This window comes from Caretta caretta, chromosome 3, assembly GCF_965140235.1.
Source record: "Caretta caretta isolate rCarCar2 chromosome 3, rCarCar1.hap1, whole genome shotgun sequence".
Classification (NCBI taxonomy): domain Eukaryota; kingdom Metazoa; phylum Chordata; order Testudines; family Cheloniidae; genus Caretta; species Caretta caretta.
The window spans coordinates 34226621-34248794 of NC_134208.1; the positions used below are offsets into that span (position 1 = coordinate 34226621).

At 42.7% G+C, this 22174-nt stretch overlaps 1 protein-coding gene across 1 annotated transcript; it reads left to right on the forward strand.

Moving 5' to 3' along the window:
• The first annotated feature begins 1608 nt into the window (after positions 1 to 1608).
• On the forward strand, positions 1609 to 21755 carry CMPK2 (cytidine/uridine monophosphate kinase 2). Its single transcript, XM_048845438.2, has 5 exons — positions 1609 to 2554; positions 3551 to 3665; positions 4794 to 4995; positions 17398 to 17631; positions 19708 to 21755. The coding sequence occupies exons 1-5, from the start codon at positions 1889 to 1891 to the stop codon at positions 19829 to 19831; spliced, it is 1341 nt and encodes a 446-aa protein (XP_048701395.2). The 5' UTR covers positions 1609 to 1888; the 3' UTR covers positions 19832 to 21755.
• Positions 21756 to 22174: the final 419 nt, after the last annotated feature.

Consider the following 22174-nt stretch of genomic DNA (forward strand, 5'->3'; position numbering starts at 1 on the left):
CTCCTCCGATCGCCACAAATTTTCAAAGATAATGGCCAATGGCTCCGCAATTGCATCAGCCAACTCCCTCAGCAACCTTGGATGCATGAGATCTGGACCCATGGACTTGTGCATGTCCAGCTTTTCTAAACAGTTCTTAACCTGTTCTCTCACCACTGAGGGCTGCTCACCTACTCCCCATGCTGTGTTGCCCAGTGCAGCAGTCTGGGACCTGCCCTTGTCTGTGAAGACCGAGGCAAAAAAAAGCAGAGTACTTCAGCTTTTTCCACAGCATCTGTCACTATGTTGCCTCCCCCATTCAGTAAGGATCCCACACTTTTCCTGACCTTCTTCTTGTTGCTAACATACTTGTAGAAACCCTTCTTGTTACCCTTCACATCCCTTGCTAATAGGGTGACCAGATGTCCCATTTTTATAGGGACAGTCCTGATTTTTGGGTCTTTTTCTTATATAGGCTCCTATTACCCCCCACCCCATCCCGATTTTTCACACTTGCTGTCTGGTCACCCTACTTGCTAGCTGCAACTCCAATTTGTGCCTTGGCCTTCCTGATTACACCTCTGCATGCTCTAGCAATATTTTTATACTGCACTTAGGAAGGAAGATCCCATGCACCGCTATAGGCTGGGGACTGACTGGCTCAGCAGCAGTTCTGCAGAAAAGAACCTGGGGATTACAGAGGACGAGAAGCTGGATATGAGTCAGCAGTGTACCCTTGTTGCCAAGAAGGCCAATGGCATATGGGCTGTATTAGTAGGCGCACTGCCAGCACATCGAGGGAAGTGATTATTCCCCTGTATTCGGCTGGTGAGATCACATCTGGAGTACTGCGTCCAGTTTTGGTCTCCCCACTACAGAAAGGATGTGCACAAATTGGAGACAGTCCAGCGGAAGTCAACAAAAATGATTAGGAGGCTGGGGCAGATGACTTACAAGGAGAGGCTGAGGGAACTGGGCTTATTTACTCTACAGAAGAGAAGAGTGAGGGGGGATTTGACAGCAGCCTTCAACTACCTGAAGGGGGGTTCCACAGAGGATGGAGCTAAGCTGTTCTCAGTGGTGGCACAACAAAGAGCAATGGTCTCAAGTTGCAGTGGGGGAGCTCTAGGCTGGATATTAGGAAACACTATTTCACTGGGAGGGTGGTGAAACACTGCAATGGGTTACCTAGGGCAGTGGTGGAATCTCCTTCCTTAGAAGTTTTTACGGTCAGGCTTGACAAAGCCCTGGCTGGGATGATTTAGTGGGTGTTGGTCCTGCTTTGAGCAGGGGCTTGGGCGAGATGACCTCCTGAGGTCTCTTCCAAGCCTAATCTTCTATGATTCTATGGTTAAGGGCGTGTGGCGGGGCACCTTGGCAACCAATGCAGTCAGACCTCTGAGCTGGGAACATAAACACTCCCGCTGCAAACACGGGACTCCCAATCCCTTGCAACCTGGACGAGTTTCGTTTCTTTCGTCACAACTGCTTGTTTTCAAAGATGTTGTCATCGCCTAATGTGCAAACAGATCCGTACAGCCTCCCAGTCGTCCCCCCCCCCTTTTTTTTCTAGTTTTGTGTGGTTTCCCAGCAGCAGCAAGGGGGCTGGGTTTCTCTGAAGTGGTTGCTCTGCAGAAGAGCGAAGAGCCTGCTGCTGCCGCTGCTGGCTAGAAAAGCTGGCCCCGCAGCCCAAACGATAGCAGTACCTTTGGTGTTCAGCTCCAGTACAAGCCCGGCTGACAGCTGGAGGGCTGGGCGGGTAACAAACTACCCGCTCGCTTTCGTTTCCCCCCCGCGCCGCCTTATCGGGTTTCCCTGCCCCCGCAGGTGCCATGGAGGGGGCGGAGAGGCCTTGGCGCCCGCTCGGTTTCGTTTCTCCGAGCAGCTGTGGCGGGGCGCTCAGCGCGGGATGCTCCGCCGCAGCCGCCTGGCCAGCCTCACGCTGCTGCTGCCCCGCTCGCTCTCCGCCATGGCGGCGCCTCCCGCGGGCTGCTCCGCCCAGGCGCGACCGTGCTTCGCTGTGGAGGGGCCCGGCTCGGACCTGGTCTGCTTCACCCTCAGCGGCAGCGAGGGCGCAGGCGGCAGCGGCCGCCCCCTACCCCGCTGCTTTCTGCCGGCTCCGGCGCGGTGCTATTCCCTCTGCGTCCCCGCCGCCCCTAGCGTCCCGGCGGCCAGGCTGCACCGGCGTTTGCGGCAGAGGCTGAGGCAGGGGCCGCTCGGGAGGTGCCGGGTCCTGGGGCTCCTCTGCTACAGCGCCCCCGGGGGGCAGGCTGCGCTGGAGAAGGGCTTCCTCATCCAGGACCCGCAGGGAGGCGCGGAGACCGAGCGCGCCCTGGAGGAACTGCTGCGGGGCCAGGGCGAGCTGCCGCCGCCGCCGCTGGGCGTGTACGAGGCGGGCGAGCGGGGCGAGCTGTGGCAGTGTCTGTGGGTCCTGCGAGGGGCGGGCGGCAGAGACCTGCTCCGCAGAGCCCGAGTGGTGGCCGCCGAGGAGCCGCCGCTGCACCCCGCAGTGCCCGGCCTTCGCCACGCCGCCGTGTTCCTCTCCCTGGAGGCCGCCCGCAGCGTGGTGGAGCAGGTGAGATCCCGGGCAGGGGCCCGTTCAGAGGGAAATGGAGGAAGCTGCATTGGGGAGCTCAGCCTGGCGGCAGGTCCCCAGGGGCTGTGCGCCTGGTCCTCTCCCATCGTGCAATCCTTTGGTAGCAACTCCGTATTGACATTGGCCCAAGTGCGGGGGATCGGGTCCATAATCTATTTTCTCTTCTTAACCCCTGGCGCCCTGGGCCTGCTTAGCAATTCGCGTCTTCACCTAGGATGCTGCATCCTACTTTCCCAGGGTCTTAATTTTTGAGGCGCATGCTTACCCTGAAACTGAACTCACACCCCAGGGTCGTTCTACTGACTTAAGTAGACGTTACTTCTGAATGACACCAGCTTACATGAAATCAGGCACCGGCCCGCAGGCTGTGGAATCATAATGCATAGCACTTTTCATCACTCGATCTCAAAGTGCTTTACAAATGAGGTGTGTGTGAGTATCCTCATTTTACAGAAGGGGAAACTGAGGCACAGAATAGTGAGGTGACTTGCCCAAGGTCGCCCAGCAGGCCAATGACAAAGCCAGGTCTCCTGCATCCCAGCACAGTGCCCTATCCAATAAGCCATACTTCTTCTTGTAAGTACTTTAGTGTAATAAGAAGTTGCATGTACCTAAACAGGTTACTTTTAGTAAATGATTAATGAAGTCCTATCTAAAGTGCTAGCTCCATTGCTTTCAGATAATTTTTTCAGAGTAACTTTAGCAGCCCTTACACCTGAGGAGTTTACTCCATCTTTCCTTACTATCTTCTTTTTTAGAAAACATATCCCTATTTTTAAGAAGAGATGGAGCAGAATCACCACATCTGGACCAAAGATTGGGATTGTTCAAATCAAAGACTTTGATTCTTATGTCTGTCTTAAAATTGTATTGTCCTTCTGTATTAAACTTTACCCTTTCCAGTTAAATATGGTCTTTTGAAAAATACCTGTGTACCGGGTGCTCATTGAGTAATCAATGTTACGTTTATTACAGTGCACATCGTTAATCCCTGAAGCCACAGCTGTCCTTGATCTAGTGGATAAATGCCCCAAGCATTCAAAAAAGGGAGATTTTCCTGTCATAGTTATTGAAGGATTAGATGCAACAGGTAGGTGCATAATGTGAATATAGAATCACAACTGAATAATTGTTAAAATATTGTCTGACGTGACTTCTGTGCATGCTTAAGGCTCATGAGATGTTCAAAAATAAGACTTCAGAAGTGATTGGCAGAGCCCAGAAGAGCAAGTCACAAAGATCAAAATTCTCCTCCCAGATTTGCATGGCAGATCTCAACTCCAAAGCAATTTTTCACTTCATGTGCAAATTTCCTACTAATGTCATTGGAAGAGCACTCAGGTAGGCAAAGTAGAATATTGGAAACAAGAGCCGTTGTGCACAGTTCAGCCCTTAGTCTCTTGAAGAAGGGGAGAATCAAGGTACTTTTGAGCGACCAGTAATTGCTTTTCACAGAACAGCATTGTAAATGCCTCTGAAGATCTGCGCATTCTGCATTTTCAGTTGTAGGGAACCACCCCTAAACAGGGAGCAAAATTCATCAAGTGTCACTCCACTGAAGTGAACAGAATGATACCAGGAATTAATTCGGCAACATCTGTGTACCCTGCCATGTCAATAAAGTTATTGAAACTGCAATGTAGAAAAGTTACCATATGAGCAGATGGCCTAAAGGGCAATAGAGTCAGGCTACTGGCAAAAGGGGGAAATGACTCTGACTAGGTATTACATTTCCAAAGCATGGGTGTTTTAAATGGGGGGTTTACAATATAAATAAACAAACCACACCTTGGACAAGTCCCACACCAGCTCAGTCTCACTGGAGCACAACATACAACAACCCTCCTGGGATCACTTCTTGTGTCACTGCTGTATTCCCTTTGATCTCTTCAGCAGAGCTCCAAATCCTTAAAGAGACAGGGTGCAGGTAAAGATAACCCCGCAAGCAATGATATACTCTGATATACTCTTATAGGTACTACACAGAAACTGTGATAAGAACTCAAATAGTCAGATAGAAACATACTGTGGCATAGTCAAAACCCTATCGTATAACAACAGTCAAGATACGTAGTAAGATATTAGATAAATATATCAAAATGTGTTTTGCAGATTAAAGAAAAATAACTTTTCTTTTGCATTTTTAAAAATTAAAGCTAATTGTTATGTTGTGCCATGCTATATGTCTAAAGATTTTGTATTTGTATGTTAACTGTAGGCAAAACAACTGTAACCCAGTCGGTCAAGGACTCACTGAATGCACTTCTCTTAAGGTCACCACCAGCTTGTATCAGCCAGTGGAGGAAGACTTTTGATGATGAACCAACACTCATCAGGAGGGCATTTTATGCTCTGGGCAACTACATTGTTGCTTCAGAAATAGCAAAAGCATCCACCGAGTCACCTGTGGTTGTAGACAGGTTTGTAAAAAATATTTTCCTGTTGTTTGAATGTGACCATCCATTCTTTCAATGTGACAAGCAAAGCTACCTGAGTTATCTTTCTTGTCTTTAGCATTACTTTGGTGGTAGCCTGGAAAATATTTATGTATTTCTACTTAATTCTGATTGGTGGTTTAAGTGCATATGAAAAAAGGCAGCTTGATAGTATTGTCTTTAACCAGGCATATTATGATATTTGTAGGCCATCAGATGCAGGAGAAATGCAGAGAACAGAAATAGGACCTTTATGCTGTCTTTATTGACCTGACTAAAGCATTTGACATCAACAGAGACGTGAGCTATGGGCTATTACATAAGCTTGGTTGTCCAGAAAAATTCACCGACATTCTGAGGCTAGTTCATGACGGCGTGCTCGAAAAAGTATGAGTAGATGGTATTCTGGCTGACCCATTTCCTATCACTAAAGATATTAAACAGTGCTATGTAAATGGTCTGCTCTTGTTTAATTTCTTGTGTGCAGCAATGCTCAGTGATGCTATAGGAGACCTGAATGCTGGTATCGGGATACATTTCCGATCCTCTGGAAAATAATTGAATCTGAGCAGGCTTGCGCTGTGAAGGTCTTTGAGGCAATTGTTCATGAGCTGCTGCGTGCCGATGACTGTGTTCTAGAGGCACATACTTCAGAAGAGATACAATTGATTAGGGACAGATTCGCAGAGTCTGCAGAAAGGTACAGGCTGACAATCTGAAAAAGATAGAGGTCATGTATCAACCTGTGCCGGGGAAACCCTACATGAAATGAACAGTCACCATCAGCAACACTCAATGAACGGAACGTTGTTACAGATTTCTACTATCTTGGTAATACATTGTCAAATGATGTTACTACAGACAAGAAGCTGACAAGTCTATCAACAAAGCTGGTTAATCATTTGACAGATTTTCAGGCAGAGTCTAGCAGCAACATATTAAGCTTCAAACCAAGTTAAGTTTAAAAAGCAATTGTGCTGTCTAACTTGTATCAGTGTGAGACCTGGACCTGCTACATCATATTAAGCTTCTAGAAGAGTTCCATTTATGACCTCTGCATGACATATTCTGCATCAAATGGCATGATAAAGTTACCAGTAATGAAGTTCTGTAATGTAGTCACTCCACAGGGATTGAAGCCATGCTTATCTCATCACAGCTATGCTGGGATGGTCACCTATTGAGGATGGGTGATACTAGAATGCCAAGGCAGTTGCAGTTTGGTGAACTGAAAGTTGGCAACTGCATACAAGGCAGCCAGAAGAAACACTTCAAGGACACGCTGTGAATGCACTTCTCACCAGCTTGTATAAGCCAGTGGAGGAAGCATAACTTGAAACAGTGCAGTACTGACATTGACAGCTGTGAGTCATCAGCAACAGATGGATCACGCTGGTGAGCAGTAGTAAACAATGAGGTTCCCAGTTCAAGATTAACTGCCGTATGGATCTTGAGGCACAGAGGCTGAGTTCTAAACGGTGGTGGACTCAGCAGGCACAGATAGTGATCTCTTCCTCAGCATCGAGCTACCAACGCACTTCATGTGGCAAGGACTGCCGCTCGCACATCGGCCGTTTTAGCCACAGTAATACCGTCATCAGCATCAACTTGGGTCATGAAGCACAACAACCAGATAATTATGGCAGCTGTATGTCTCAAAAGACAATGCTGTAACACCAAAGCAGTTCCGTTGCTGTGTGTGGTGCTGCTATGTTGCGAATGGCTAAAAGTCCAGTTCTCAAATAGCCAGGCATAGTGCAGGCAGGTACTGTGCAAGATTCCTTAATACACTACTGCCTAGTTGCAACAAACCTAAAGAGAGGGCAGACTGCCAATTGCAGCTGGCTGTAAGGCTGTTTTAGATGAATGTAAATTGAAGATACAAAGGTTGCGGATCTCTTGAAACATCTAGATAGATTTATGTGCGGGTCTTGGGAGGAGCCAGTGGTTATGGTACATGTAGGTACCAATGACATAGGAAAAAGTAGAGGAGAGGTTGTGGAGGCCAAATTTAGGCTTCCAGGTAAGAGATGACATTCCAGGACCATCATGGTAGCATTCTCTGAAATGCTTCCAGTTCCACACACATGGTCAGTTAGACTGACAGAACTGCAGGATCCCAATTCATGGACTATTTGACGGTGTTTGGAGGAGGGATTTCGATTTATTAGTACCTGGTGATCCCTTGGGGGAAAGGAGGACCATATACTGGAAAGATGGGCTCCACCTGAACTAAAACAGAACCACATTGCTGGGATGTAAAATTAAAAAGGTTGCAGGTGAGTTTTTAAACTAAGGCCTGGGATAAAACTGACTGGTGCGGAAGACCACACATACCTTAGGGGAGAATTTATTACAGGGGATACTTCATATCCTAGTAAAAAGGAAAGTATAGAGGAGGATAAGTACAGGTAGGAATGGAAGAGAAACAGTGAAACAAAAAAAGAGTCCCATTCAATTACATTACATGAAGTCAGAGAACTAAATGTTGAACATTTTTATAAGTACTTATTAAATGAGGATATTAATAGGCATCACAGAAACAATCATAATCAATAGGACACAGTAATAACAGGATACAATATATATAGGAATGACAGAGTAGGTTGTGCTGGTGCGGGAGAGGCACTATATGTGAAAGAAAGCATAGAGTCAAATATAATAAGACTCAAACAGTACCATTGAATCTCTATGAATAGAAATTCTGTGCTTCAATAATAAGAGTAAAGCAGTAGGAATATAATACCGATCACCTGACCAGGATGGTCATGGTGATAGAGAAATGCTCAGGGAGATGAGAGGCTACAAAACTAGAAAACCAAATACTAATGGGGGATTTCGACTATCCCCATATTGACTGGGAATATGTCACCTCAGAAGAGGATGCAGAGATTAAATTTCTAGACACCATTGATGACTGCTGCTTGGTACAGCTAGTGCTGGAATCCACAAGGGGAGAGGGAATTCGTAATTTAGTCCTTAGTGGTGCACAAAATCTGGTCCAAGAGGTGAATGTAGCTGAATCACTTGGTGATAGTGACCATAATGTCATTGAATTTAACATCCTTGTAGAGGGAAAATGCCAAAGAAACCCACCACAGTAAAATTTCACTTTCAAAAAGGGGAATTTAGCAAAAATGAGGAAGTTAGTTAAATGGAAATTAAAAGGAATAGTCATGAGTGAAAAGCCTGCAAGCTGCCTGAAAACTTCTTAAGAATACTATGATATAGTTTAAGCCTCTGTGTATACTCCCCATTCCGCGTCCCCTCTCCCCCCCCACAAAAAAAAAAACAACGAAAAAAACCCAAACCAACAACAACAGTGAGAGGACCAAAAACAACACCATGGCTGTATAACAAAGTAAAAAAGGCAGGTAGAGACAAAAAGACATCCTTGAAAATTTGAAATCAAATCCTACTGGGAAAGTAGAAGGAACAAACTCTGGCAAGTCAAGTGTAAAGGTATAATTAGGCATATGAAAAAAGAATTTGAAAAGCAACTAGCAAAAGACACACAAACTAGCAGCAATGTTTTTCTTTAAGTACATCAGAAGTCAGAAGCCTGCCAAACCATCCGAGGGACGACTGGACAATCAAGGTGCTAAAGGAGAACTCAAGGAAGACAAGGCCACTGCAGAGAAGCTAAATTAATTCTTCGCATTGGTTTTCATTGCAGAGGATGTGGGGAGATCCCCACACCTGAGCCATTCTTTTTAGGTGACATATCTGAGGAACTGTCCCAGATGGAGTTCTCAGTAGCAGAGGTTTTGGAACAAAGTGCTAAATTAAACAGTAATAAGTCACTGGGACCAGATGGTATTCACTCAAGAGTTCTGAAGGAACTCAAATATGCAATTGTAGAACTACCAAATGTGATATGTACCCTATAACGTAAATCTGTCTCTATAACCAGATGACTTGAGGATAGCTGATTTAACATGGATTTTTCAAAAAGGCTCCAGAGGTAATCCTGGCAATTATAGGTCAGTAAGCGTAACTTCCGTGCCAGGCAAATTGGTTTAAACTACAGTAAAGCACAGAACTATCAGACACACAGATGAACACAATATGATGGGGAAGAGTCAACACATCTTTTATAAAGGGAATTCATGCCACATCAATCTACTAGAATTCTTTGAGGGTTTCAGCAAACATATGGACAAGGGAGATCCAGCTGATACAGTGTGTGTGGACTTTCAAAAAGCCTTTGACAAGGTTCATCACCAAAGGCTCTTAAGCAAAGAAAGGAGTTAGGGATAAGGGAAGATCTCTCATGGATCAGTAAATAGTTAAAAGATAGAAAACAAAGATTAAGAATAAACAGTCAGTTTTCACAGTGGAGAGAGGTAAATAGTGGGGTCCCCCGAGGGTCGGTAGTAGGATCTATGCTGTTCAACATATTCATAAATGATCTGGAAAAAGGGGTAAACAGGTGAAATTTGCAAATGTTACAAAATTACTCAAGAGAGTTAAATCCAAAGCTGACTGCGAAGAGTTACAAAGGGATCTCACGAAACAGGGCAAGAAAATGGCAAATGAAATTCAACGTTGATAAATGCAAAGTAATGCACACTTGAAAATATAATCCCAATGATACATACAAAATGATGTGGGTATAAATTAGCTGTTACCCCTCAATAAAGAGATTTCGGAGTCATTATGGGTAGTTCTCTGAAAACATCTGCTCAGTGTGCAGCAGCAGTCAAAAAAGCAAACTTTAGGAACCATTAGGAAAGGGATAGATAATAAGGCAGAAAATATTATAATGCCACTATATAAATCCATGGTACACCCACAACTAGAACTGCAAGATCTATTAAACCTTGAATACATCTTGCAGTTCTAGTTGCCCCATCTCAAAAATATATTAAAATTAGAAAAAGTACAGAGTAGGGCAACAAAAGTGATTAGGGGTATGGAACAGCTTCCACCTGACGAGAGTAAAAAGACTGGGAGTGCTCAGCTTGGGAAAGAGACGAGTAAGGGGGGATATGAGAGAGGTCTATCAAATCATGAATGATGTGGAGAAAGTGAATGGGGTCGTGTTATTCGCCTCCTCACATAACACAAGAATCAGGAGTTACTCAATGAAATTAATAGGCAGCAGGTTTAAAACAAACAAGGAAGCACTTCTTGACACAATGCACAGTCAACCTGTGGAACTCATTGGCAGGGATTGTTGTGAAGGCAAAAAGCATAACTGAGTTCAAACAAGAATTAGAGACGTTCATGGAGGATAGGTCCACCATGGGTATTAGACAAGATGGTCAGGGATGCAATCTCATGCTCTGGGTGTCCCTAGACCTCTGACTGCTAGAAGCTGGATGACAGGAGATGGATCACTTGAAAACTTCTTGAAAGTTTGAAAGTTCTGTTCAGTCCCTCTGAAGCATCTGGCAACAGCCACCGTCGGAAGACAGGATACTGGACGAGATGGACCATTGGTCTGATGCAGTATGGCCATTCTTATGTTCTTATGAAGTGACTGGATTTAAAACACATTTAGCCCTACAGAGATGAAAAGATAGCAATGCAGGTGGAGAGGAGTCCTCAAATCTGTCAGATTTACTAGTTCATTAGCATAGTCAAGAAATCTTATTTCCTCAATTCTGTTAAAAATATGAGTACTCTTTTTGTTGGGATGGTGCCAAATTAGTGTGGCCATACTGAATGAATGGTGAGAACATGGCTTGACATGACTGAACTGCGAAAGAGGGTTCTGGGAGCAGAATCCTTCTCATACCATCAGGCAGATGCCAGAGGTGAAACTGACTGGCTCCATGTTGCGTGTATGATCAGTACTGACTTTGAGTCAGCAGATATGTCCACTTGAAAGCAAACAACACATGTAGAACATCTGGAACGGAGCATTGGCTGACCAAGGCATCTCGTCCCTGTTGAAGGACATCATGCAGGGGGCTGAAGTGAATGATTGATAAGGGAGTGACTGTGGAGTAATTTTCAGTTGGCACCATTCTGCAGTCTCCTCCTAAAGTATTAATTAGGTAAAATTTAGTAATCACACACCCCCTGGGCATGTTTTTAAGACATGTGACTCCTTTGAGGAAAAAGAGTAAAAAAAACAAGCAAATTAAATTACTGTTGGGATTCCTTAATTAATGCTTAAAGAAGCAACGCTGCTAGACAGAGTAGCCAAAACTCTGCTCTGTGGGTTCGAGTAGGACTGTGAACCAGAGGGGTCTCAAGGCAACTGAGGCCTTGCCTTGAGGGAAACCGAGACAGATCAGCTAAGAAGAACAGACCCGGAGAGAAGAAGCCATCGATAAAATTGGTAATCACCTCTGTTTGCCAAGCAGGAACTGCGTGAGGCTAGCGCAGGGCCTGTTTGTGTATGTTTGTGAAAAAGAGACTCATTAAGAGGAATATGTAGCTCTTAATGTCTAACATAGGAGTTATGTGCTTGATATAACCCTTTACTACTTGTGTAATTCCTCTCAATAAACTGCTGTGTATTGAAAATAATTACTGTGTACTTTTTTCACTGGTATGACGGGAATCTGCTCTGCCAGGAGCCAGTAAAGATCCATTTCAGGGGTAGTAGCGCCCCCTGTTATCAACATTTGGTAGCAGAGGACGGTTTGCTGTTATGTGTAAGTGAATGGGTCTTTAAACTGAATCAAACTGTTTCTGAAGTGGTTGCCTGTTAAGAGCTTGGTATCCTGAATCATTGGTGTTAACCGACTAATTTAAATATTGTTCTGAATCAGTTCTGACTTATATTAATTCTAGCTCGGGGGCCAGATTTAGTTACAGTATGAAGAGAGGGAAGTATACCGGTGAGCGGGGTTATATTGGCCATTCTCAGAGTCAATGATGTTTCGCAAATGCAGACAGGGAAGGGTCATTGAACCGGAGGACAAGGGGGACGCCCTGAAGCCTCCAGGTGTGGTTGATGAGTGTTTGTTAAGACAGGTGTTTAAAAGCTTGGGGTCTGATCCATGTCTGGCTGATGCAGTCCCCGCACTGCATGAGAAAGTTTTAGACAACTTGATGTTGGTGTATCCAAAGGGTTACACTCCCAAGAAAGCCCAAACAGCAGCACATGTCATCGGTGCTATGTCCTGTGGTATAGATTAGCTTGTAAAGGAGCGAGATGTTTTGGAACATCAGCGAGATGTTGTGCAAAAAAGTTTGGAACAAGAATTGGAAAAACTAAAATTGCAGAATGAAACCCTGACACGTGACTTTCAAACTGCTGTAGCAAAAAATGTAACCAAGGCTCAGCAGATAACAGCTTTAACCCATACATGTCCAGAAAGAATAAATATACAGGTGGAAGAGGAGCCCCTTCCAGGGTATCCAGCAGCCCAGCCACTAGTGATAGCAAAAATGTGTCAGCCTTCATGGCAAATACAAGAGGAAGTAAATCGTCCTCTGACTGAAACTAAAAAATCGGCGCTGGCTGAACAAATGGACTCTTTGACTAAGAAAACGTGTTTGCCTTGGCTGTTGGAATACATGGTTAGAAAACATTTACATATTGAAGATTAAAGAGAACTGATAATAACTTGTGCTGGCCCTATGGAAGGAATGGCTTTGTTGGCAGAAACTGAGGCAAAGTTAAACAGGTGACAGAGACAGTGTTATCCAGAAGGTAGCCCGATACTTTCTGACCCCCTCTGAATTGAGAAAGACAGCTTTGTTGATACATCAGAAGGAAGGAGAATCTGTTCTGGCTTATTGTACTAGGTTGTTGTTGGTATGTTCTCTGGTTGAAATCGAGGAAAAACAGCTGACAGATTTGATCTTTGATGGTTTAAGGAAACCTATTAAGGTGTTCATAGGATCCTGGATGGATTGAGATCAGGTTGAATTGATTAAATCAGCTCGGGAGGCAGAAAGGGTAGTAAGTGGAGCAGGTAGTTCTTCTTGGAAAGTGGTTAGTGATGTTTCCTACAGCAGTCAAGCAGGCTATAATGGCTCCAAGCACACGGATATGGGATGTGGTAGTTGCAATGAAATAGGACAAGGCATGGTAGGAGATGTGGAGTGTCTAGTGGGGGATCGTTGCGAGCTCAGGTATGGGCTCAGCCTCAGGAAAGAGGGGCAGATATGATGCGTTTGGATGGGCAACCTCTGAAGACTTTGCTAGCTGCTTTAAGTGATTTGATGGCAAGGACTAGATCACAGTCAATGCTGCAACCAGGAGTTAAGGCTGTTGAGACCGTGGGAACAGGTACAGAAGATCTGCCAGCGAGTTCTTATGGCTTGTTATCCCCGGAATTGGCTCAGATGAAATTGGCAGCTCTGTGTCAGGGTGGCTCCACATTTCAGTAAAAATGCCTTACCCTTAGCAACCCCTGCCCTAAAGGTAAATGTTAGTAGCCAAATTACAGCCTTGCGTAATTGGTAAATCTTACATGGAAGAGGGGACAGAAGGAAACGTATAATGATTGGTGGCATTAATTAATACAGGAGCAAAGGCAACTTTAAGTATTAAAACACCTGCCCTGGGTAGTAGATCAAGCTAAATTTTAAATAAATCCAGTGGTTTGTAACAGCCTAACTGAAAACACTATATTAAAAGTAGATATGGTACAATAGGAAAAGTGAATGATTACCGGCAATTTGGCAGAAAGGCTGGTTGTGAAGAAAGAGACTGTAAATAACCAGGTTATTTCAGAAGGATTAAGAAAGTAAACTGTAAAGCTATGGCAGCTGTGGCACAGCCAGAGAAAAAGTGGATAAGAGAATTTCTCATGGTTTGGGCTAGAAAGAAAAGGCAGTGGTAAAGATAGTAGGGGGGGGGGAATTGTAAAGCCAGCTCCTTAGTATTCCTATCCAGCAGAAGCTGTTCCCCACATTAAAAAAAAAACAACAAAAAACCTGTTGCAGGATCTAAAAGCACAAACGGTAGTAGTAAAGTGTCCAAGCCCCTGCCACTCCCCAATCTGGCTTGTACAGAAACTGGATGGCCGATGACATTCATGATTATATTATAAAAATATAATTGTAAATCTACCTCTGTTGTAGCCAACCTCCCAACTATAATGACCAGAGCAGTGGCCAGGGCTAAATGGTTCTTTGTACTGAATTTGTTATTTGTTAGTTATTTCTTTGTTATGTTATTAACCTCTATGAATTTATTTCCTTTTGTTTATTTTAAACCTGCTGCTTAGCAATCTTAATTGGTAACCCCTAGTTCTTGTGTTTATATTTATATATATATAAAAGTAGTAGTAAATAACACTTTCTTATTTACTTTCTCAACAACAGTCGGGATTTCATAGACCTCTGTTGTATTCCCCCTTTAGTTATCTTTTTTCCAAGTTGGAAAGTCCCAGTCTTATTCTTTTCTTATATAAAGTTGTTCCAGACCCCTGATTATTTTTGTTGCTTTTTTTTCTGTGCTGTTTTTTTCAGCTATGGTTGTTGCACATATGTTTTTAGGGATCTATACACAGTGATTCCAGAACCTCTTTTTTTGGGGGGTGGTAGCAGCTAATTTAGACCCCATTCTTTTATATTTATAGTTGGAATTATGTTTTTCCAACGTGCATTACTTTGCATCTGTCAGCATTGAATTTCATCTGCTTAGTCACCCAGTTTTGTAAAATCCCTTTGCAACTCTTTAAAGTCTGTTTTGGACTTGACTATCTTGAAGTTCTGTATCATCTGCAAATTTTTGCCACTTCATTGTTTGCCTTTTCAATATACAGATCATTTAATGGTTCTGCCTTTTCCCAGTACAGATCCCTGGAAATGCTACTGTTTACCTCTCTCCATTCTAAAAACTAACTAGTTATTCTTGCCTTTTGTTTCTTATCTTTTAACCAGTTATTGATCCATAAAAGACTTTCTCTCTTGTTCCATAACAGCTCACCTTGCCTAAAAACCTTCAGTAAGGATTCAAAGACTTTCTGAAGATCTGAGTACACTATATTCACTAAATCACCATGGCTATATCCTTGTTAATCCTCTCAAAGAATTCTAGTAAACTAATCTTTACTATAATTTCTTAACTATAAACATGAATGCAAATTTCTTTAGTTCTTCTATATTGGCTTTAAGTATCACAGGGTAGCCGTGTTAATCAGTATCCACAAAAACAATGAGTCTGGTGGCACCTTAAAGACTAACAGATTTATTTTGGCAAAATAAAGCTTATGCCCAAATAAATCTGTTAGTCTTTAAGGTGCCACCGGACTCCTTGTTGTTTATATTGGCTTTTTTCCAAGGTGATACGGAGACCTTAATCACCCAGTGGCCTCACTGATTGTGTAGTAGGTTTCCTGCTTTTGATATACTACCAGTATAGGAAAATCTCAAAATCTGAAAGCAGCCTCCAGGCTTAATTCTCTGAGGCGGGGAACGTTTTAAAAAAGCTTTTGGAAAGTCTACATTCCCGTATTGTGATAGATAACAGTATAGATTTACTCAAAGTCCTAGCCAGAGTAAACTTACTGTGGGCAACAACTTGAAGCCAACCTCTGCAAAAAAAAAAAAAAAAAAAAGTCCTGTACAAAGTCATGTTAGAGTTGTTTCCCTGATCATGTTTACTCTAGCAGCATTTATTTCACTAGGATCAAAGGGAGAAAAAAGGCTAAGAGAAAGCAAAGTGAAAGGGAATAAAACAAATTTCTATCCAGGTAACTGATTTTCCAGTACAAAAACTCTCCACAACTCATTAAAGGAATATCAAGTTGCTAAACCCGGTAAAGGGGATGATAGGAAGAAAGAATGTGGAAGATGGGGAAATAAGGCACACTATGGTAACAGAATCTGTCATTCCATTTGAGACTATAAAAAACACTCAGGGAATGTGGACATTCCATGTACCAAATAAGGCATGTATTTCTGTGTGGGTACTGGGATTAACATCCAAGATATTAACAAAAGAGTGGCAAGAAACTTCAGGAAAACATACTTTTGTAGTTAAGAGGGAATATAATCTAACAAAAGTGTGTAGGGAGCTCAAGTGTAACAAATGGTGCATACACAGTAGGGGCCAACGTATCGCAAGCAACTAATACCAAAACTGGGGAATTGTGGGACCCACATACACGACAGAAAGAAACTTCTCAGACGCACCAACACCATCGGGAAAAAGCACCCCAAGAATATATCATTCAAGGGGCTTGGTTTAAAAATGAAACTAAAATTCCAGTCATAAGTATAGGATCAACTGTAAAATAGTATAATATCACTGAAAATATGGAAATGTGTCAATGAAGATGTAATTGGTGCACACAGAACACATGTTTACTGGGGTATGGTAATAAATCGGTATTTAAAGTGTCCAAACAAAAGTACCCTAACATAAATGTACTTTAAAATGCCATACCTCATATGGGGACAATATGTAATATATGGAAGGATAAACATGGGTTAATGTAACCAAGCCAACACAAGAACATCACAATGTTCCTAAATGTATAAAATGATTGTAATCATAGTGTATATATACACAGCAAATCTAAATTTAAGATTTCTGTAATCTTAGTCCCTAAGAAGTGGATAATCAACAGTCTGTCATAGAGTCACCAGGCTAATGCTCTAAAACTGCAGACTAAACAAGCCCAGTACCCTCAGCCTCTCATCATAAGTCATGTGCTCCAGCCCCCTAATCATCTTCGTTGCTCTCCGCTGGACTCTCTCCAATTTGTCCACATCCTTTCTGTAGCGGGGAGCCCAAAACTGGATGCAGTACTCCAGCTGTGTCCTCACCAGTGCCGAATAGAAGGGAATAATCACTTCCCTAGATCTGCTCGCAATGCTCCTACTAATGCAGCCAAATATGGCATTAACCTTCTTGGCAACAAGGGCACACTGCTGACTCATATCCAGCTTCTCATCCACTGTAATCCCCAGGTCCTTTTCTGCAGAACTGCTGTTTAGCCAGTCAGTCCCCAGCCTGTAGCGGTGCATGGGATTCTTCCGTCCTAAGTGCAGGACTCTGCACTTGTCCTTGTTGAACCTCATCAGATTTCTTTTGGCCCAATCCTCCAATTTGTCTAGGTCACTCTGGATCCTATCCCTACCCTCCAGCGAATCTACCTCTTCTCCCAGCTTAGCGTTATCTGCGAACTTGCTGAGGGTGCAATCCATCCCATCATCCAGATCATTGATAAAGATGTTGAACAAAACCGGCCCCAGGACTGACCCCTGGGGTACTCCACTTGATACCGGCTGCCAACTAGACATTGAGCCGTTGATCACATTTTGTTTTATTACTTTGATCAATTATTTATGGGTACAAAATCTTAATGGTCCCCCACGCATTGTGACTGTGTATTAGGCTAGCATTATTAAAGAGTACTGATTTCTTTTATGTAAGTGGTTCCTTCTATTAGGAGGTTTTATCATGTTAATGTATTTATTCAAATGGTCATGTATGCATCCCATTCCTGTATCTTTTCCTGACAGATATTGGCACAGCACAGCTGCCTATGCAATTGCTACTGAAATAAGTGGAAAAGTGCAAAATCTTCCTCCAACTCAACATGAGGTGTACCAGTGGCCTGAGGACCTGCTCAAGCCCGATCTTGTCTTGCTGTTGACAGTTAGTCCTGAGGAGCGGATCCGGAGATTGCAGGGACGAGGTCTGGAGAAAACAGAGGAGGAAACCGAGCTAGAAGCTAACAGTTTGTTTCGCCAAAAGTATGTCTTAATAATGAATAAGACCAGAGATGGAATCCTCACCCAATTAAAATCAATAGCAAAACTCCCATTTACTCCAATGGGGCCAGGATTTTCATATGCCTAGACTGTCCTGTTACTCAAGTAATACTGACCGACAAGGGTATATCCTGCCAGTTTGAATGACTGGATGTGCTGATGGGCCTGAGGTGAATAACTTCCTTAATCCCCAAAGTTCAAAGAAATTCATAGTGAAGGTAGAGTTGTGGCCCACCTCTAGTAATTACTCCCATTTTTGATGGCTACAAGAAGCCAGAACCTTGGTTTTAGATCTCACGTGAAAGACTGCATTTTCAACATCACCATGCTCTGTTGTATTAGAATAAGTGTGAATGTGCAGAAGTATTTCATAAGGTTGAAAACTCATTATTCATTACAGAATTTAGCTTAAGCTCTTTTTTTGGAAAATTCTATGAGTGTGCAATGTTGACCATTTTCATAAAAAAGTTATAGAACTTCTCAGAATTTAATTATCTGATTTTGGGGGCTAAGCTAGATTTTATAAACCTAAAATTGAGCTTGACAAGGATGTATTAAGAGACTGCACAAGTCTCACTGTTTTTGCCAAATTGTAAAAATGATGTTTTATGCTCCATAATTACATATGATCATGAACTAAAAAAAACTCTGGAAGGAGAATCCAAACACTACAGGGAAAAGTATAGCAGTGGCAGAAGCATTTTTTCATCCTAGCATGAGAGAGCTAATTAGACTTCCTTTCTGGTTAACTATCTTGCATACCTTAATTATCTGTGCCAAGACTAGCCTATTGGTTTGGGTTGAGCTAATTTTTTCTCCTGGGAGAAGAAATAAGTTACTCACAAAACAGAGTTCTGTAGGCATTATTCCAGAGGATTTCACGATAGTGGAGTGGAAAGGGGGCATCACCTTAAATATTACTTAGATATTAGATATCCAGAAATCTGTTCAAATCTCTGGGTATCTACATGGAGCTGTGTCACTCCCCAGGACCCTCTTTACATTGGCAGCACAGCTTCCTTTTCAGCTGGTCTGCCAGGAGCTTTTTGGAGCACTCCTCTTCCCTGGAGTTTTGGTGGCATAGAAGTTGCAGAGCTGGGAAATGAGGAGGAGCTTAATACTGCAGTACTCCACAGTAGCTTCCATGGGAACATCCTCAAGAGCTTCCACATATCTGGAGGTGTATAATGCCAGGTAGAATAACCATCCTCGCAATTTTGACCTAAACCACACCCAGCCACACTCCTCTGCACATGCAGAGCCCCAGCCCCATACAATTCATGCAGTAGGATCTGGGAAAGAGTGGGGGAGGGGGAGGGTGGTATGATGCCGTTTGGCTTTCCCTCTATTATGCCCTTGGCTGTAATCTCTGTACAAAATCTTGCTTTAGATATGGCCCTTAGTTATTGCTGTTCATTAGATACAGTCCACCTGGATTTGGGAGTGACTTCAGAATCTTGCTCTGTTGGTCATTCAGGTAGACGCCTGAGTGCGTTTGAAATGATCCATTTTGTAGGAGTAGAGAAAACAACCTTCATTGCTCATACACGCCTCAGAGGCTAGTTGTGGAAGAGCTATGTTTTATAAGAATTGCTTGCTTGCCATCCAAGCAGCAAGGTTTTTGTAGTACTGTTTGCGTATGCAGCAGGGAGAAAGATAAATGGAGGGTGAGAGAAAGTTGTCTCACGGGAACAAGCAGCTCCTAGCTGAAATCAGAGCAGAATAAAAGGAACCTGTGCTGGGGTTATGGGATCCCTCCGTTGCAAAACAAACAGACCTGGGGAAAGGAGCATCCCCTGCAGTGAGCACACTGTTTTGTCTCAGGAAATTGGTTTGGCGGTGAGTGTGCATATTGTGAATCCCATCTTCATAAATAACTGTTCATGTTTTGTTGTTGTGCCTTGTGGCATACTGCAGTATATTTAATTTTTGGCTTCATTCTAGAATTTTTCTGTAGCCAGGGCATTTTCAGTCAGATATACCTTTTCATTTCATGGCCGTTTGATAGTTATAGAATGTATCACTTGTTTTATTTTTATATATTGTTTTTTAAAATAGAGTTGAAGAGTCATACAAAAGGATGGAGAACCCTGGATGCCAAGAGGTTGATGCCAGCCCCTCCAGAGAAGAGGTTCTGAGGACTGTTTTGCACCTAATTAAAAAACACTGTGGTTCATTATAGCTGCTTTTGTGTGGCAGCATTTACAGTGAGTTTGCTTGTTTCCTCTGTTTTTCCTCCCTGGAAATGCACTGCACTCAGCTCTTTTCCATCCAAATAAACTGCTCCAGAATTCTCAGGCAGAAGAGTCTCCCCTTTCCTCTACCCAATCTAAACAGTGTTTTTATACTAACTCTTTCATTGCTGCCTAATGTACTTTGTATATAGGGCAAAATACAACTCACATGCTGTCCACCATCCCTGGTGCAGCCACCAACAAATCATTAGGGGCGTACCAGGTATATGAGACAGTGATAGGAATGTGCTGGCATTTCTAACAACGTTATTTTATTCTATCACTGCATAGAAAACCTGATCCTGCATTCCTTGCATACCCAAACTCCAACTGACTTCAGTGTGAGTTTTGGGTGTGCAAGGAACGCAGAATCAGGAGGAGAATCTGAAACATAGTCCAGCAGTAAAGCTATTAAATGATCCAACATTCAGAAACCTGGAAACCACAGTCCCAGTGTTGTTACTAACATTGGCATTTGGATATTAGCGTGATGGGCATCTTGCAGAAGTGTGAAATAAATGAGGGCCTGATTTTCCCAAGTGCTGGGTACCAATAACTCCTGTTGAAGTCAGTGGAAGCTATGAGTGCTCATGCGTCAGTAATAGGCTCTGAAAAATCAGGCCCTGAGTAAATAAATACAAACATGTCAATACAAAAAAAGGAAAGATCTGAACTGCAGGTCAAACCATTTGAAAGAGAAGCAGGTGGAAGGAGAGCAGAGTCTGCATACTGGCACATTAGAAACGGGGACCTGAGAGGAAATCAACATATAAAACGTTTTGTAAATAATAAACAGAATATTTTTCTACATAGATTTTTCCCCCAACCTATTTTTTAATGCATTAATGTTCTCTCTCAATGTTATTTGCTGGCCTTCTGATGGAATTAATGTAAAGCAGAAAGACAAGGAGAATCTACTTGCATCGTTCATTTTAGTCAGTTTTTTCAGCACTTTATCTGTACTGAGGTTTCTATTCATATGTTTTATGCAGAGGCAGCTGGACATGATCTCTACCCTGCAAAGACTTACTCATAGGCTCAACTTTATACACATGAGTACCCAGATTGGGGCTACTCACCAGGCATAAAGCTGAACATGTGTGTAAGTCTTTGCAGGGTCAGGGCCTAACTGAAATTCAAGATGGAAACCTACATTACATGGCATTTTATTTCTAATCTTGTTTATATTTAATTTCCTTTATTAAATAAGCATAATTGCTCTATAAATATCTCTTGTAAATAAATGTTCTAAAAACATGTACGTGAGCATGACTGAACATGGCATTACCCTCCATCACAGCAAAGCGTGTGTATGCAAGGGAGAAAAGTGTAATAGGAAGAAAACCATTCAAACACATTTTTATTTAGTTAATTTACATTTTATTTGGTTTACTTATTATTAATTACTTGTATCGCACTAGTGCCTGGTGGCCCTCTACACACACCTAGAATAGGAACTCACAATTATGATTATACTGTACATTTGTCTTAGGAGACATCTGAAGTGTTCAGATAATCAGTTTTGGATAAAGGAATTTCAGATGTGGAGAGCATAACCAAATGTGGATAATCAGAGGTTGGATAACTGGGGTTTACTTGTCCTGTAGCTTTCGGGGTCTTACCTCTTCCAACCCTAGTGAATGCTCTGCCCATGGAATGCAAGTACTCCTTGGTCAGGCAGAGCTCCAGTAAAGCCAGGCTGTCTGTCTTTCTGCCTTTCCTGAATGTATTGATAAGGAGGGTAATGGAGCTAATGAGATCTGAGTTACACACACAAGCTTATTTGCCCTTATGGACTATTCACATTCCTTGGAGCTAATATACTTATGATATATAGCAGGCAGTACAATAAAACAAGACTGTTGAAGCTAATGTGTTCCTTTCTTTTCTCTTCACTTTGTTAGAATTAAAGGTCTATATGCACTATTGCACATGGCCCATCCAGAATGCTAAAGATAATGATACAGATACTTGATAATTGTTGATGACTATTGATGATTTCTGTAATTTCTTCTTACAAAGATCCCAAAGCACTTTACAAATATTAATTATATTTTACAAACCTCCCTATAAGGTGGGTGAGAGAAGTATAAGGATGTCTCTTTAGCAGCCACTGAAATGCAGCTACTTCAGGTATGGAAGCAGTAGGACTACACAACCATTTAGAACAGGAAGTGAAGAATATAATATCCAGTTGTGGTTGGGTTATGTAGGTAGTACATGTTTACCTTGGAATTTGACCAGGTCGCAGGGCTCAGCCACCCCATCTTACAGGGGAAGTTAATGACCTG